Raw genomic sequence first — 14,743 nt, forward strand, 5'->3', positions numbered from 1 at the left:
AACCTAAGTGTATGTAAACTTCCGACTTCAACTGTATCACCCTGGCATATTACATTTATGCAACAGCATACAATACATTTTTGGACTTGTTGTGCTGTGCTCACTTGAACAGGAAGGTGCTTTCAAAACAACTGGGAACTTGGAAAAAAACAAGGTCGAATCATGATGACGTCATTGATCTTCAGGTCATAGCTCTAGAAAGAGGCCAGATTAACAATTCCGAGTTGGATGACCGTTCAACATATTTTCCCAGTCAAAACTCGTTTATTCCCGACTTTCCAGTTGTCAAGTTTTCGCAGTTCCGAATTAGCAGTTGTTTTGAGCGCGGCACAAATCATGCTTCATTGACAGCATAGCCAATGTAGAATGTTTATCATTTTAAATTTGGAAAAAAGCCCCCTAATCCCAGATTTGGGACCACACAGCCACTCCATTGAATATCAGGCTAGTGATTGCTTCGCAATGCTTGCTGTTAGCCACTGTCACGATTTCCAACTTGCTGTGTAATGTTTATGTCCAATGGCCGATGAGCACTGATACGTTTTTATCTATAATTTCTCTTCATTATTTCTCTTCGTTTGACAAGGATTAAAAAGGATTTGCCAGTAGATTGTCGACTTGATTCATGATGATGACTGCTAGCTAAAATTTTGAAAGTCCAATCAAAGCTACTGTACATATAACGTGATTTGACGTAATTTTATCTGTGGCCAATGACTTTTAGCCTTCTTGGATGGGCACTTCTAATGTAACTATGGCAGCACCCAAGGGGCTTCAATTTTCTAGCTCTACCCTTTGGTGGTTCCAAACTTCTTCCATTTACGAATGATGAAGGCCATTGTGTTCTTGGGGACCTTCAATGCTGCAGATATAGACTGGTGTGTGTCCCTTCCAAATCATGTCCAATCAATTTAATTTACCACAGGTGGGCTCCAATCAAGTTGTAGATACATCTCAAGGATGATCAATGGAAACAGGATACACCTGAGCTCTCAGGTCTCATCGCAAAGGGTCTGAATAAATTTGCAAACATTTCTAAAAACCTGTTTTTGCTTTTTCATTATGGGGTATTGTGTGTAGATTAAGGGGAAAAAAATATTTAATAAATTTTAGAATAAGGCTGTAACGTAACAAAATGTGGAAAAAGGGAAGGGGTTTGAATGCTTTCCGAATACACTGTATATTACCAGTCGTGAAATCCATAGATTAGGCCCTAATGAATTTATTTAAATTGACTGATTTCCTTATGAACTGTAACTAAGTAAAATATTTGAAATTGTTGGATGTTGCGTTTTATATTGTATTTCAGTAAAGAAAAACATACCTCTACTACTTGTAGGACTGGAGACGTGTATGTAGCGTAGGCTTCTTAAAAGGTGTGTTTTCCTCAGCTTCCAGACATCAAGGTTAGAATGCCTAGGTTGTTATCACTCTTTAAGATTAGAGACTTTGTCTAATATTAAGCCCCTCAAGTGCCTGGTGATAGTGTGGCCTATTGTGATGAATAGTGATAATTTCAATAGCCATGACATTAGATTGTCCTGTGTTTTCACCAGGCAGTGATGCAGAACCTTTTTCCACTGGGTTTTTGTTTCTTTCTCATTTTATGGGCGATGGAATTTTATCCTGGTCATATGACTTTGATTAGCCAAGCTAGCTAGCTAAATGATAGAAGTCAACTTTTCATTGTTTTGTAGCTTGGTACATATGTCGATTTAGCACAATAAGAGTTGGACTGTAATGACTTTTAATGATGCTGTTGGTGTTATGTGACAAACATAAGGAGCACCTGGGGTTTCTGCCAGAGGTGGACTCAGTGGGTAAGCGTTTTCGTAGCAGATTAGGAAACTGAGTTTAATTTTAGGAAATGAGTTAGATTAGCGAAAATGTTCTCCTTATCTGCTACAAAAATCACTATCGAAGTGGCATGAAAAGTGTGTCCTCTACGGGTAAATAATGTTTTGACTATTAGCATTACAGCTAGCTAACTAGCTTGTTACCTGCTGTCGTCATGTGACTAGCTAAATTAACACTCGATTCGGGAGTGTTTTCAAGCGAATACAGTGCTATATTATGAGTCTAAATAAAAACAGCTTGATAGGCAACAGACAGCCAGGACACTCTGTCTTTGTTAGGCTAGTTACCTAGCTACTTTTGCCTGTAAACTGTACTGTTACTGTCCAATAACAACCTAACCCAGCTATAGACCTTTGAGTGGATCTGAAATGACAGTTGGTATAGCAAATGGTGAAAATTCCATATAGACAAGGGAGAGCGCATATCTATGCCTAGGTGGGGTTGGTGTTGTTTTGTTTTGTACGCTTTGTACAAAATAATAAAACGCAGAACCACAGGATGTTTCTTAACATAACTCTTTATTAACTAGTTACAACTACATGTTAGCCTATCTCCAACCACGATCAACTGCCCACGACCCAACCGTCTGGGTGGTCTTAACCAATCACCGCACAGTATGATACGGCGGTAAAATGCATCCAATTATAATTCAGTATGTATTCACATATGAATATTACATCCCCCTTCTTTTAAACAAAATACAAATGTTTTACATATTCTAAGCTTTTCTTTTGGATACATGCTCTGTAGTTTGAACTCAAGGTAAGTAACCATTTATATTGCATAATACACCAACTGAATCAACATAGACTCTGAAACAATGATCCAACTTTTCAAACAAGGGATTCTCAGCAACTCAGCTTTCACTGTAGAAATGACATCTTAACATTTCAAACAAATACAATACCAAAGCATGTCAAGTGAACTTTCAATAACAAGTTTACAGTCTGGAACGCTTTTAGGGCAGCGATCCGCCTACACCCTTTGACATTTCACAGGTCGAGGACAGCTCTGGGCTTGACCTCTCTTCCTGACCTTGTGCGATATGATGTTGAGCATGCTTCTGTGTCAGTCAACAGCTCTTGTGGTGTTGCAGGTAAGTGTGGTGTATGTTGTGCTGTGTGTGTGTTTAGTCCATCACGTTCTCTTTCAGGGGAACAGTTCATCTCATCAGTGTGTTGTTCTTTTGTGTTCAGTAAGTGACGACGATTGCGGCGGTACACTGCTCCTTCTGCTGTGCGGACGTGATATGAACGTTCAGTGTCAGCTGGCTGGATGACGACTGCTGGTTTCCAGAGGCCATGCTCCTGGATTCTAACTGACTCTCCGCCGATCAGTGGTGGCAGTGGTCTAGCTGACCTGTCGTAGTATCGCTTTTGTTGTTGTTGTCTCTGTGCACGTTTTTCATGCATTTCCTTGTAGCTGACGACCTCAGGTTGCAGCTGCTGGTTGGTGCTGGGAAGGGTTGAGCGAAGTCTGCGGCTCATCAACAGCTGGGCTGGTGATTTGAAATTGTCAACTGGAGTGTTGCGGTATTCAAGGAGACTGAGGTAGGGGTCTCTCTTGTCTGCTTTTGCTTTGTCCATGAGTGATTTAGCAATCTGCACAGATTTTTCAGCAAGGCCATTACTTTGAGGGTAATGTGGGCTTGTGGTGACATGTGTGAACTCCCATGCTTTTGTGAAGGATTCAAACTCATTTGATTTGTAACAGGGCCCATTGTCAGATATTAAAGTCTCTACAATGCCATGCCTGGCAAAGGCTGCTTTCAGCTTGTGTATCACAGCTGCAGATGTGGTGCTGTGAAGCTTGTCGAGTTCGAAGTATCTGCTGTAGTAGTCCACTGTTACAATGTAGTCCTCGTTGTTCCAGGTGAACAGATCGGTTGCCACAACCTGCCAGGGTCGGTCTGGGATACAGTGAGGTAACATTGGCTCTTTGGTGTTTGAGGGGCGTCTTTCAAGACAGATGGTGCATCTACCAACAATGTCCTCTATTTGTTTGCACATTCCAGGCCAAAACAAAATGTCCCGTGCTCTCTGTTTGCACTTTTCCATGCCCATGTGTCCAGCATGGATCTTTGTCAAAATCTCTTCTCTGAGACTGGTAGGAATAATGATTTTCTCTCCTTTGAAAATGATTCCGTTGATCTGTGATAGTTCATCACGATGGTTCCAGAATTCTGAGACGCTCTGAGGGCATTTTCTCCTCTCCTCAGGCCATCCATCCTGTATGACTTCCCTCAGCTGTGTGAGTTGTGAGTCCTTGTCTGTTTCAGCTTGGATCTCCTTCAGTTTCGTGTCACTAACTGGTAAGTTGCTGTACACAGTGTGCACTTGCATGTCCATGCCCTCACTGAGGCTGCTGTCCTTGTAGGTAAGAAACTTCCTGGAGAGTGTGTCTGCGACAGGGATGTCTTTGCCTGGACGGTGAGTGATTGTGAAGTCGTATTTTTGTAGTTGAAGGATCATTCTCTGTAGCCTTGGCGGGGCTGCAGCTAGTGGTTTCCTCATGATTGACTCAAGGGGCTTGTGGTCGGATTCCACAATGACTTGTCGTCCATATACGTACTGATGGAAACGTTTACATCCGAACAGAATGGCATAGAGCTCCTTTTCGATTTGAGCGTAGTTGATTTCACAGTCTGTGAGAGATTTGGAAGCGTAGCCGATGGGCTTTCCTTCTTGCAGTAGCACTGCACCTAGTCCATACTTCGACGCGTCCACTTGGAGTCTGAGCTCTTTGTTGGGGTCGTAGTAGGCAAGGATTGGTCCTGGTTCTCTCGTGATCAAGTCTTTCACATTCTGGAAAGCAATGTCGTGTTGCTTGTCCCAAAGAAACTCACTGGACTGCTTTAGCAGTTGACGCAGGGGTGCATTAGCATTGGAGAGGCTGGGTGCGAACTTGGCTAAGTAGTTGACCATGCCAAGCACTGTTTCCAGCTCTGCACGGTTCTTTGGTGGCTCCATTTCTTTTATGGCTGAGATCTTCTGTGGATCTGGCTTGATTCCATTCGCTGTGAGAAGATGTCCGAAGTAGCTGACCTCTGTAGCGCTGACTGTGCTCTTCTCGGGGTTGAGCCGGACTCCTCTCTCGCGGGACCTTTGCAGCATCGCGCGGAGGTTTCGGTCGTGCTCCTCTTTGGTTCGACCATAAACAAGGATGTCGTCCACAATTGCCACAACTCCGTCGAGGCCTTCATATACTTCGTCAATCTTTCGCTGAAACTCGTCTTGGGCTGAGATAATCCCAAAAGGCAGGCGACGGAACCTGTAGCGTCCAAACGGTGTGTTGAATGTTGTAAGCTTAGATGACTCTTCTGTGAGCTTGATAGCCCAGTAGCCTGATCTAGCGTCCATGACACTGAAGTAGTGTGCTCCCGCTAGCTTGTGCGTGATACCATCTAGCGTCGGTAAAGGGTAATGGGGCCGTTTGATAGCCTTGTTCAAGTCTCTTGGGTCGAGGCATACTCGGAGCTTGCCTGTGCGTGGTTTCTCCACCACCACTAACGCGTTTACCCAGTCAGTCGGTTCTGTAACCTTGGTGACTATGTCAGATTGCTCCATGCTCTCCAACTCTTTCTTCAGACGGGCACGGAGAGCAAGGGGAATCTTTCTCGGTGGGTAGACCACAGGGGTTGCGTCTGGGTCAAGGTGAATGGTACATTCTCCTGGGAATAATCCTATTCCTGTAAAGACATCAGCAAACTCCTCCAGTACATTTTCTGTCTCTACTGGTGCTGTTACTGATAAAACTAGCTTGATGAGGTCCATGTCTAAACATGCTTTAAGACCTAGCACTGCAGGTGCTCTAGTGTCAACAACGTAAAAGTCCAACATCATGTCACTTTCTTTGTATTTGCATTTGAAAGTGCATGTGCCTTTTACTGGGAGCTGTTCACCACCATAACCAGTCAGTCTGCGCATGGTGGGCTGTAGCTCGCACTCAGATGTCAAGCTGCGGTATTTATTCAGAGGAATAATGTTTACTTGTGCACCAGTGTCTAGTTTGAACTTTAGCTTTGTGCCTTGTGTTCCTATCTCAATGTCAGCAAAGGCTTGCTCTGTCTCTGATATGTGACTTTTCTGTGTCACTGAATCAATAAACAGTTCATCATCATTTGACTCTTTGATTGACATTTCATCTTCACTCACTGTGTGTACTGTTTTTCCACGGTAAGCTCTGCACACTTTTGCAAAGTGATTCCATTTACCACATTTAGTACACTGTTTGCCTTTAGCTGGGCAATTTCCTTGTTCGCCATGCACTTTGTATCCACAATATCCACATGTTTTGGGGCGTTTTGAGTCTGTGTCGCTCTGTTTTGGAGTTATGTCTCTCTCCGTTCTGAAACGCTCTCTCTGGGCACCGGAGGTGTGCTTTGATGTCTGCCTGACTGCGTGCACTGCTTGTTCACGTGATGCGCTCGTGCTGCGGCGCGAAATGGTTTTCATCTGAGCCTGTGCTAGCTCGTGAGATCTGGCTATGTCGATAGCTTTGTCCAGCGTTAGCTCAGACCCAACATTCAAAAGTTTCTCTCTCACTCGCGGTGAGTGTATTCCAAATACAATACGGTCCCTGACCATCTCATCCTTGTTTGCATAATCACAGTCTTTCACAAGCAGACGCAGCTCAGTCACAAACTGGTCAAAAGACTCGCTAGCTCCCTGTACTTTCTCATGGAATTTGTACCTAGCGAAAATTGTATTAGTCTTCGGCACAACATATGCTTCAAAACGATCGTAGTATGTTTTCAGTACCTTTGATTCAGCCTCGGTAAGTGTCCATGTGTTGTAAATATCTCTCCCTTTTTCACCGATCCAGAGGAGCAGGTAGCTACATTTTTCCTCTTCTCCTCTTTCCTTCAGGGGACCCGTGAACATTAGCTCCACATGCTGTTTGTACTTACGCCATGCATCGGGTAAGTTTGTAGACTCCCAGTCCATTCGAGGTGAAGGAACTCCAGAAAAATCCATCTTTTAAGACCATCCCACTTCTGACACCATGTTTTGTTTTGTACGCTTTGTACAAAATAATAAAACGCAGAACCACAGGATGTTTCTTAACATAACTCTTTATTAACTAGTTACAACTACATGTTAGCCTATCTCCAACCACGATCAACTGCCCACGACCCAACCGTCTGGGTGGTCTTAACCAATCACCGCACAGTATGATACGGCGGTAAAATGCATCCAATTATAATTCAGTATGTATTCACATATGAATATTACAGGTGTTAGGGGTTCTCTCTGGACAGGAGTCACAGGACCATTGCATTGCCACTATTTTGAGAGGTAGCTGGCATAGCTGTTTTTTCCTCATCAGTGGTTGGTGAATTTGAGCGAGTAGTGTTCCTGCGAAAGGGAACAAAATGTTAATTCATCTATCTGCATTGCATGGCAAATATCAGCAAGGCAAGCTTACAAAATTGTACATTCAATTTTAAGTAAATGCTTTAGCTAGCTAGATTCTTTACATCCACTGTTTCACAAGACAACAGCCTGGTTTGCTGGTTGTTTCAGGAGTCCCTAAAACAACCAACCAGAATTACAATTTCATACTCATGTCACAACACCCATAAAGCTAGCCAGCTAGCTGGCTTATGTTAGCTTGTCAGCTAGCTTGCTAAATCGCGATTTTCGTAAATTAACTTTATGATTAAAAAAATATGCATAATCGTTTGGCTCAACATTATCTAACATATTCCTGTCAACTGTACATTTTTTGCTGCCTAAGTATTAGTTTCCAAGCTTTCATAAACCTTCCAACAAAACATCTTATCCATGCAATGCTGTCATTCTGTTAAATTGTCCAATAAGTTTTACATGGTAGACTGTTGTAGCCAACTAGTTTCCCCTCTAAACGTGTGCTCTAGGGAAGCTGAGTGTTGACGCAGAAACCTTACAGCATGGTGTGGAGGGACTCATTTTACCTGCTCACCGAGAGCTCCAAACTCATTGTGAGTGGCTACAGAGAGCCCTATCCCCTTTCTAGAGCTAGCACACTCACCGACTTTACTCTCTACATAGCACACTCATTTTGAGGCAGCTCTCGGATGAGTCCGGGAAACTATTCCTTTTGAGTTTGGAATGAACATTAGCATGAAGCCTGCCCTGAACCGTGTGTGTATGTGTTGTAGATCCCTGAGGTGGACTTTCAGGACTCGGTGCTGGCCTTCACAGAGTAGCCGAATCAGCTGCTGCTGCAGCTCTACTTGGACCACAGGAAGGAGATCTGACACATCCTCAGTGAACTGACCCACTCACTGCCACACTAACATGGTCCAAGCACGCCAAGACAGTCGTGAAGAGGACACGACCACACCTTTTCCCCATCAGGAGACTGAGAAGATTTGGCATTGGTCCTCAAATCCTCTAAAAGTTCTACAGCTGCACCATCAACAGCATCCTGACTGGTTGCATCTCTGTCTGGTATGGCAACTGCTCGGCCTACAGAGGGTAGTGCCTACGGCCCAGTACATCACTGGGGACAAGCTTCCTGCCATCCAGGACCTCTATACCAGGCGGTGTCAGAGGAATGCCCTAAAAATAGGGTTCCCCCACTGACACAACTGTGTACATTATTGAACTGGGACTTCACTGATCTGAAAGCATTCAACATCAAATAGTCCCTCTTACACAGATTCCTGTGCAACATCAAACAGGCTTCTATTCCCAGACCTTGGAACCCTGTGTAACAGCAAATAGGGTCCAACGTGACATCGTTTCTTTTGTTTTTTTTGTCTGTCAACATTGAATTGAGCCCTGCCAGCAGAGGGTGTTACAGATTACCCTGCATCAGGGATAGGAGATGGGTATCTGTCACATAGGATACAACTCTGTTGCCTAAAGTGGTTACCTCTTATCTCCTTCCATATACAGTGAGCTCCAAAAGTATTGGGACAGTGAATTCTTGTTGTTGTTTTGGCTCTGTACTCCAGCACTTTGGATTTCAAATTATACAATGACTATGAAGTTAAAGTGCAGACTGTCAGCTTTAATTTTAGGGTATTTTCATCCATATCAGGTGATGAATGGTAAATAATGCATTGTCACTTTTATTGTAAATAAGAATTGAATGTTTCTAAACACTTCTACATTCATGCGGATGCTACCATGATTTTGGATAGTCCTGAATGAATCGGAAATAATGACGAATGAGAAAGTTAGACGCACAAATATCATACCCCCTAGACTTGCTAAACTCTCCATTAAAATAACATGGGAGGTTAGCATTTTTTGGTTGTTGTGATATTTGTGCGTCTAACTTTCACACTCGTCATTATTCATGATTCATTCAGGATTTTCCAAAACAACAAAATATTTGTCACGGTCCCAATACTTTTGGAGCTTACTGTATCTGCTCGGATCTGGGTGGGAAATCCGGATAAGGGAAAGAAAAATGGCACAGGTCAACTAGAGAGAATGCTATCACCTGGGCACAGTTTGATTGAAATGATCCTGTGTTAAATTCTGCTCCCCCTTCAGATGTGGCCCCTCCTTGCTTTTGGATGCAAGAGAGAACTGAATCACATCTCTTACATACCACATCATATGCCACAATAAATATAATTTTATATGATCCCATGACATTTGGGGGTGAAATATTGTCTTTCTAAAATGAAGTGGGATCTCAATGGGGTAACAGGATTGAAACAACACAGGATCATTTTGATCTGGATTAAATGTTTAGAAAATCTAGGCCCTATGCAGTTTTATTCTGATCAGGGAAATGGACAAGGAGGCTGCGCTAGGGTGTTGAATGTAAACACTGATGGGCACTGCTATTCTAATTCATTTAGCTAATGGCGATCAAATATTGTCAAGTAATAAAGCTATCACAATAACCGTATCAGAATTAGGTGGGAGGGAGGGCATTTTGGACATTTCTATGTGGTATGGACAGAGTTTACTGGTGCACCTTTTCTAACCTTGTAGAAACGGTACTTGGCAAAAGCCCTCAGTCGTAATCATGCAGTGCTGTTGCATTCATAATCTTTGATCATTTAATTTGTGCACCTTCAAATTGTATTGACATCGTTTGGATAGCCTTGATTCTCTTGACGGATCAATTGTAGAGGAAGATGAGTAGTGGGTGAGAGAACAGTGCACTTTATTATGTAGAGGATTCAGAATGTGGGCATTGTCTGTTTACATCAATCAAACGGTTTACATTGGTACTTCAGAAAGATTCAGATCAAAGGTAGACTTAAAATTAGCCATTACGGATGTAGATTGTCCATGTTTTTAGCCTTATGCATGCCTGACTAATGTATTCCATGACTTTGAATGATTTTTTCCAAAAAGAGTATGAGTGGCTGAATGTTACTTAGAATTTTATAAAGCAATGTTGTTAAATTGTTTACAGGATTTTTAGATATTGCCATCTATACATTTTTTGTGAGTACATTTTTGCCAAGAATTCTGTGAACAAACCACTTCACTAGCTAGGTTTCCTTCCAATTGGCAACAGATTTTCAGTCAAAGGTTCTAAAATCTACATAACCATATGTGCATTTTCCAACCAAAGATTTTTCCATCAAATTGAATTGTTGCGGGTTAAAGGCTGTGCATGATGTAGTGCACATAAAAATATCTTGTGGTTAATTTCCCATGGTTTTAGCATGTGTGCTCTAGCAAATAGCTTGCAGAAACAGTGCGGGTATAGTCTACTACATGATGAGATTATTATAGACAAAAGAGCAAGATTTTTATTTGTCAAATGGCAGCCAAGCATCGATCATCATGTCACCAGAATAAAATACATTTTGCTATATATCCAATCCATTCAATTAACTAGATCATCATAGGGGAAACACAAAACAGACTTGGATCAGTGTGTGGTTGAGGTTCTGCCCGGCTAGACGCGTAGGTGTTGCATTGCATTAATCGATGGACATTCAACAGACGTTCGCCAAAAAACATTTAAAAATGTAAAAATCAATAACTAGTTCACAGTGTGTCACAGAATCATCAAACTAGATATGATTTATTCTATAAATGTCTAGCATACTTTTACAACTTTTGTTTTGAGTAGAAATTCCAGTTTTGATTTGATAGAAATACATACAATCTCAAATATTGCGTTTAAAGATGAAGAAATCTAATCCAGTGATTGTCTTAGAAAAAAGTGAAAATATGCATTTATTTGCCATATCTTGAAAGAAATGTTAATTTCAAGTGCAATTTGTTCTACATGAAGTTAGACAATGTTTACATAAAGTTGTATAATGTTTACAATATTAAATTGTATGCCAAATCAATGTTTGCATTTTTAGTGCAACAGTTCCACATTTTTAAGTAGTTACAAGGCACAACAGTCATTATTTATAGGTCTGTAATTTAACAGCAAAGAGGCCCCTTCCAATCATTTTGACTCTGAAGTCCTTTGTCATCCCCAGACAAGCTGAATGGTACCATCTCTGGCACACAGAGCATTCTATCTGCAGTATTAAAAACATAAAACAGGGTTATGTTTATTTACATGTAAATTACAGTTCTGGAATACCCAAATTCTGTTCCATGCTTTTGCAATTAGGAACATTTTCAAATTGAATTGGATTTTTGTTCAATGGCTAAATTGACTTTAAATGACATGCATTTGACCACAACCCTGATAGAGGCACACATAACTGAGGTGTTAATCATCGTTGAGTATTCAGGCAATATAAATCATATCGTAATAAAGGCATACATTTGCAAAAAATGAATGCGTTACTAAAAAAGCTAGCACACGTCAATGTTGTAATATCAAACATTCCCATTATTGTAGTCTTTGAAATCCAAATCAGTTTAATCGTCACTTGTGCCAGATGCAGCGTGTGTACCTATTACAGTGAATTGCAACGTGTGTACCTATTACAGTGAATTGCTGTCATAGTATGTATCTAGTATCTCTCATAGTAGAATAATAAAATAGAGTAATGATAATAGAACATTAGAGCAAAAATAACACAAGGATAACCCTGATAAAAAAAGTTTCAAGACAAAGTTTCTTACTTGTAAATGTCTTGAAGGATGAAACTACATGAGTTTTCATAGCCTACTGTTATATTACACAAAGACAAACCCAGTTCGTCAGATCATCATTTTCTCTGGGTGACGCAAAGCACACATTGAGCAGTCTTGCTTCGACTGTCTTGCTTCGACTGGAAAAAAGAGGACCACATTTTTATGCATTGTTGACACATTTAAAGATGCTTTCTGGAACCCATAGTTCTCAAGGTTGTGCTTCAAAGACTGTCCCTCACAGTTGCATACTACATTGTTCTCTCACTGTCTGTGCTTTGCCCCGTTCCCATACCCTATAGCAAAGGATTCCCCAAAGATCGTCTTTCTGCTTTCTGCAAAAGTTTACCTCGAACACACCTAGTCAACCTTGTTGTAAGCTACTGTAACTCTGAGAATTTCCCTCATTTTTTCTGTATTTGCTGTGAGTCTAATGTACTGTAGAATAAAAATACCACCTCCCCCTAGTGGCCAAGACAAAAACAGAAAGGTTCCATGAGATCACCATGTGGGATTTAGAAATATATGTAACATGAATTACAATAACTACAGTAGGTACATCAAACCTACATCAAAGTACACTAAACCTCCCAAAATGTATTTCCTAGTATCAGTATTTCCTTTTTCAGGCTTTTTTCCTGAGGTAATAGATTCAACTGTTCATCACTTACAGCCAAATGTTTAATACTTGATGAAACTGGGAAATGAGATAGACTGTTCGAGTTTGTAAGTGCAGCTGGAGTTTATTACAGTCAGTACAAGCTGTGTGTTGAGTGTTGGAATTATTAAAAAACAGTTTTGGAACTTTTCTGAGTTACAAAAGACCATCACAGACTGTGCTGTCATTTTGCACATTCGAAAGTTCAAACAAACAGTAACAGAATACCTGAATACTTCTTTGCATGCTTTAGTGTCTGGCAAGCCAAGACCACTGGACTTGGTGTATGTAGGAGCAATTTATTTTCGTGAATAGGGTGGTGAACCTAATAAAGTGGAAACTGAGTGTAGATATCACAAATAACTTATTTTGAGCAGTGTCTGTCTGTTATACATTTGATCAATGGGTATAATGGTAAATCTGATCCCCAAGGTCCTGATAGGCTTACTTGGATATATAGAGTTGGAGGTAAAGAAAAAAATATGAAACTAGGACATTAAAACAGTGGCAGAATTCTTTCATTCAAATCCATTCACATAAAATGGGTAATTTAAAGTATAAATACCATTCTAATACCAGTCTTTCTGGATGTTTTAAAAGGTTTGCCAGTAGTTCTTTCTGCAAGGAATGTGAATTGAAAGGGATATGGTAATACCTATGTAGGTTACGTAATTTCTACACTGATATAATGGGTATAATGTGTGTTAGTTGCACACCTCCCTGCTGAATTATGTAGAGCTGATTTGGGCCAGTTATTTTGTTTTCATGATCTTTTGTGAAAAAACACATTTTCACTTAGGCTTTGTGCTAGCAGTTTAAGAGAGAAAGAGAGCAAATAGCATAGGGACAGCCTGGTTGAAGTCCTAGTTTTTAATGGTCAGTGCCAGTAGATTGCAGAGGGGTTCACATACAGTTCAGAGGAAAATCATAATGTATACATGTATCTACTTCTTATATTAGTGCTTTTTCTGTTATCCACCCTCTGGTATCTTTCAATACCCATGCTAATATATATACTGCTCAAAAAAATTAAGGGAACACTAAAATAACACATCCTAGATCTGAATGAATGAAATAATCTTATTAAATACTTTTTTCTTTACATAGTTGAATGTGCTGACAACAAAATCACCCAAAAATAATCAATGGAAATCCAATTTATCAACCCATGGAGGTCTGGATTTGGAGTCACACTCAAAATTAAAGTGGAAAACCACACTACAGGCTGATCCAACTTTGATGTAATGTCCTTAAAACAAGTCAAAATAAGGCTCAGTAGTGTGTGTGGTCTCCACGTGCCTGTATGACCTCCCTACAACGCCTGGGCATGCTCCTGATGAGGTGGCGGATGGTCTCCTGAGGGATCTCCTCCCAGACCTGGACTAAAGCATCCGCCAACTCTTGGACAGTCTGTGGTGCAACGTGGCGTTGGTAGATGGAGCGAGACATGATGTCCCAGATGTGCTCAATTGGATTCAGGTCTGGGGAACGGGCGGGCCAGTCCATAGCATCAATGCCTTCCTCTTGCAGAAACTGCTGACACACTCCAGCCACATGAGGTCTAGCATTGTCTTGCATTAGGAGGAACCCAGGGCCAACCGCACCAGCATATGGTCTCACAAGGGGTCTGAGGATCTCATTTCGGTACCTAATGGCAGTCAGGCTACCTCTGGCGAGCACATGGAGGGCTGTGCGGCCCCCCAAAGAAATGCCACCCCACACCATGACTGACCCACCTCCAAACCAGTCATGCTGGAGGATGTTGCAGGCAGCAGAACGTTCTCCACGGCGTCTCCAGACTCTGTCACGTCTGTCACGTGCTCAGTGTGAACCTGCTTTCATCTGTGAAGAGCACAGGGCGCCAGTGGCGAATTTGCCAATCTTGGTGTTCGCTGGCAAATGCCAAACGTCCCACACAAGTGGCTCAGGTAGTGCAGCTCATCCAGGATGGCACATCAATGCGAGCTGTGGCAAGAAGGTTTGCTGTGTCTGTCAGCGTAGTGTCCAGAGCATGGAGGCGCTAGGCTGTGTTAGGCTGTAAGCACAACCCCCACCTGTGGGCGTCGGGCCCTCATACCACCCTCATGGAGTCTGTTTCTGACCGTTTGAGCAGACACATGCACATTTGTGGCCTGCTGGAGGTCATTTTGCAGGGCTCTGGCAGTGCTCCTCCTGCTCCTCCTTGCACAAAGGCGGAGGTAGCGGTCCTGCTGCTGGG

At 41.8% G+C, this 14,743-nt stretch overlaps 1 protein-coding gene across 1 annotated transcript; it reads left to right on the forward strand.

Annotated features, from left to right (window-relative positions):
- Positions 1–1,504: 1,504 nt before the first annotated feature.
- commd2 (COMM domain containing 2) lies at positions 1,505–11,122 on the forward strand. The gene is given in 4 exon segments (XM_082967842.1): positions 1,505–1,820; positions 7,736–7,788; positions 7,790–7,819; positions 8,000–11,122. Coding segments are annotated over 4 exon segments (291 nt in total). The 5' UTR covers positions 1,505–1,750; the 3' UTR covers positions 8,138–11,122.
- The last annotated feature ends 3,621 nt before the right edge of the window (positions 11,123–14,743 follow it).

The sequence above is a fragment of the Salmo salar genome, chromosome 23 (genome assembly GCF_965601325.2).
Source record: "Salmo salar chromosome 23, fSalSal1, whole genome shotgun sequence".
Lineage (NCBI taxonomy): Eukaryota > Metazoa > Chordata > Actinopteri > Salmoniformes > Salmonidae > Salmo > Salmo salar.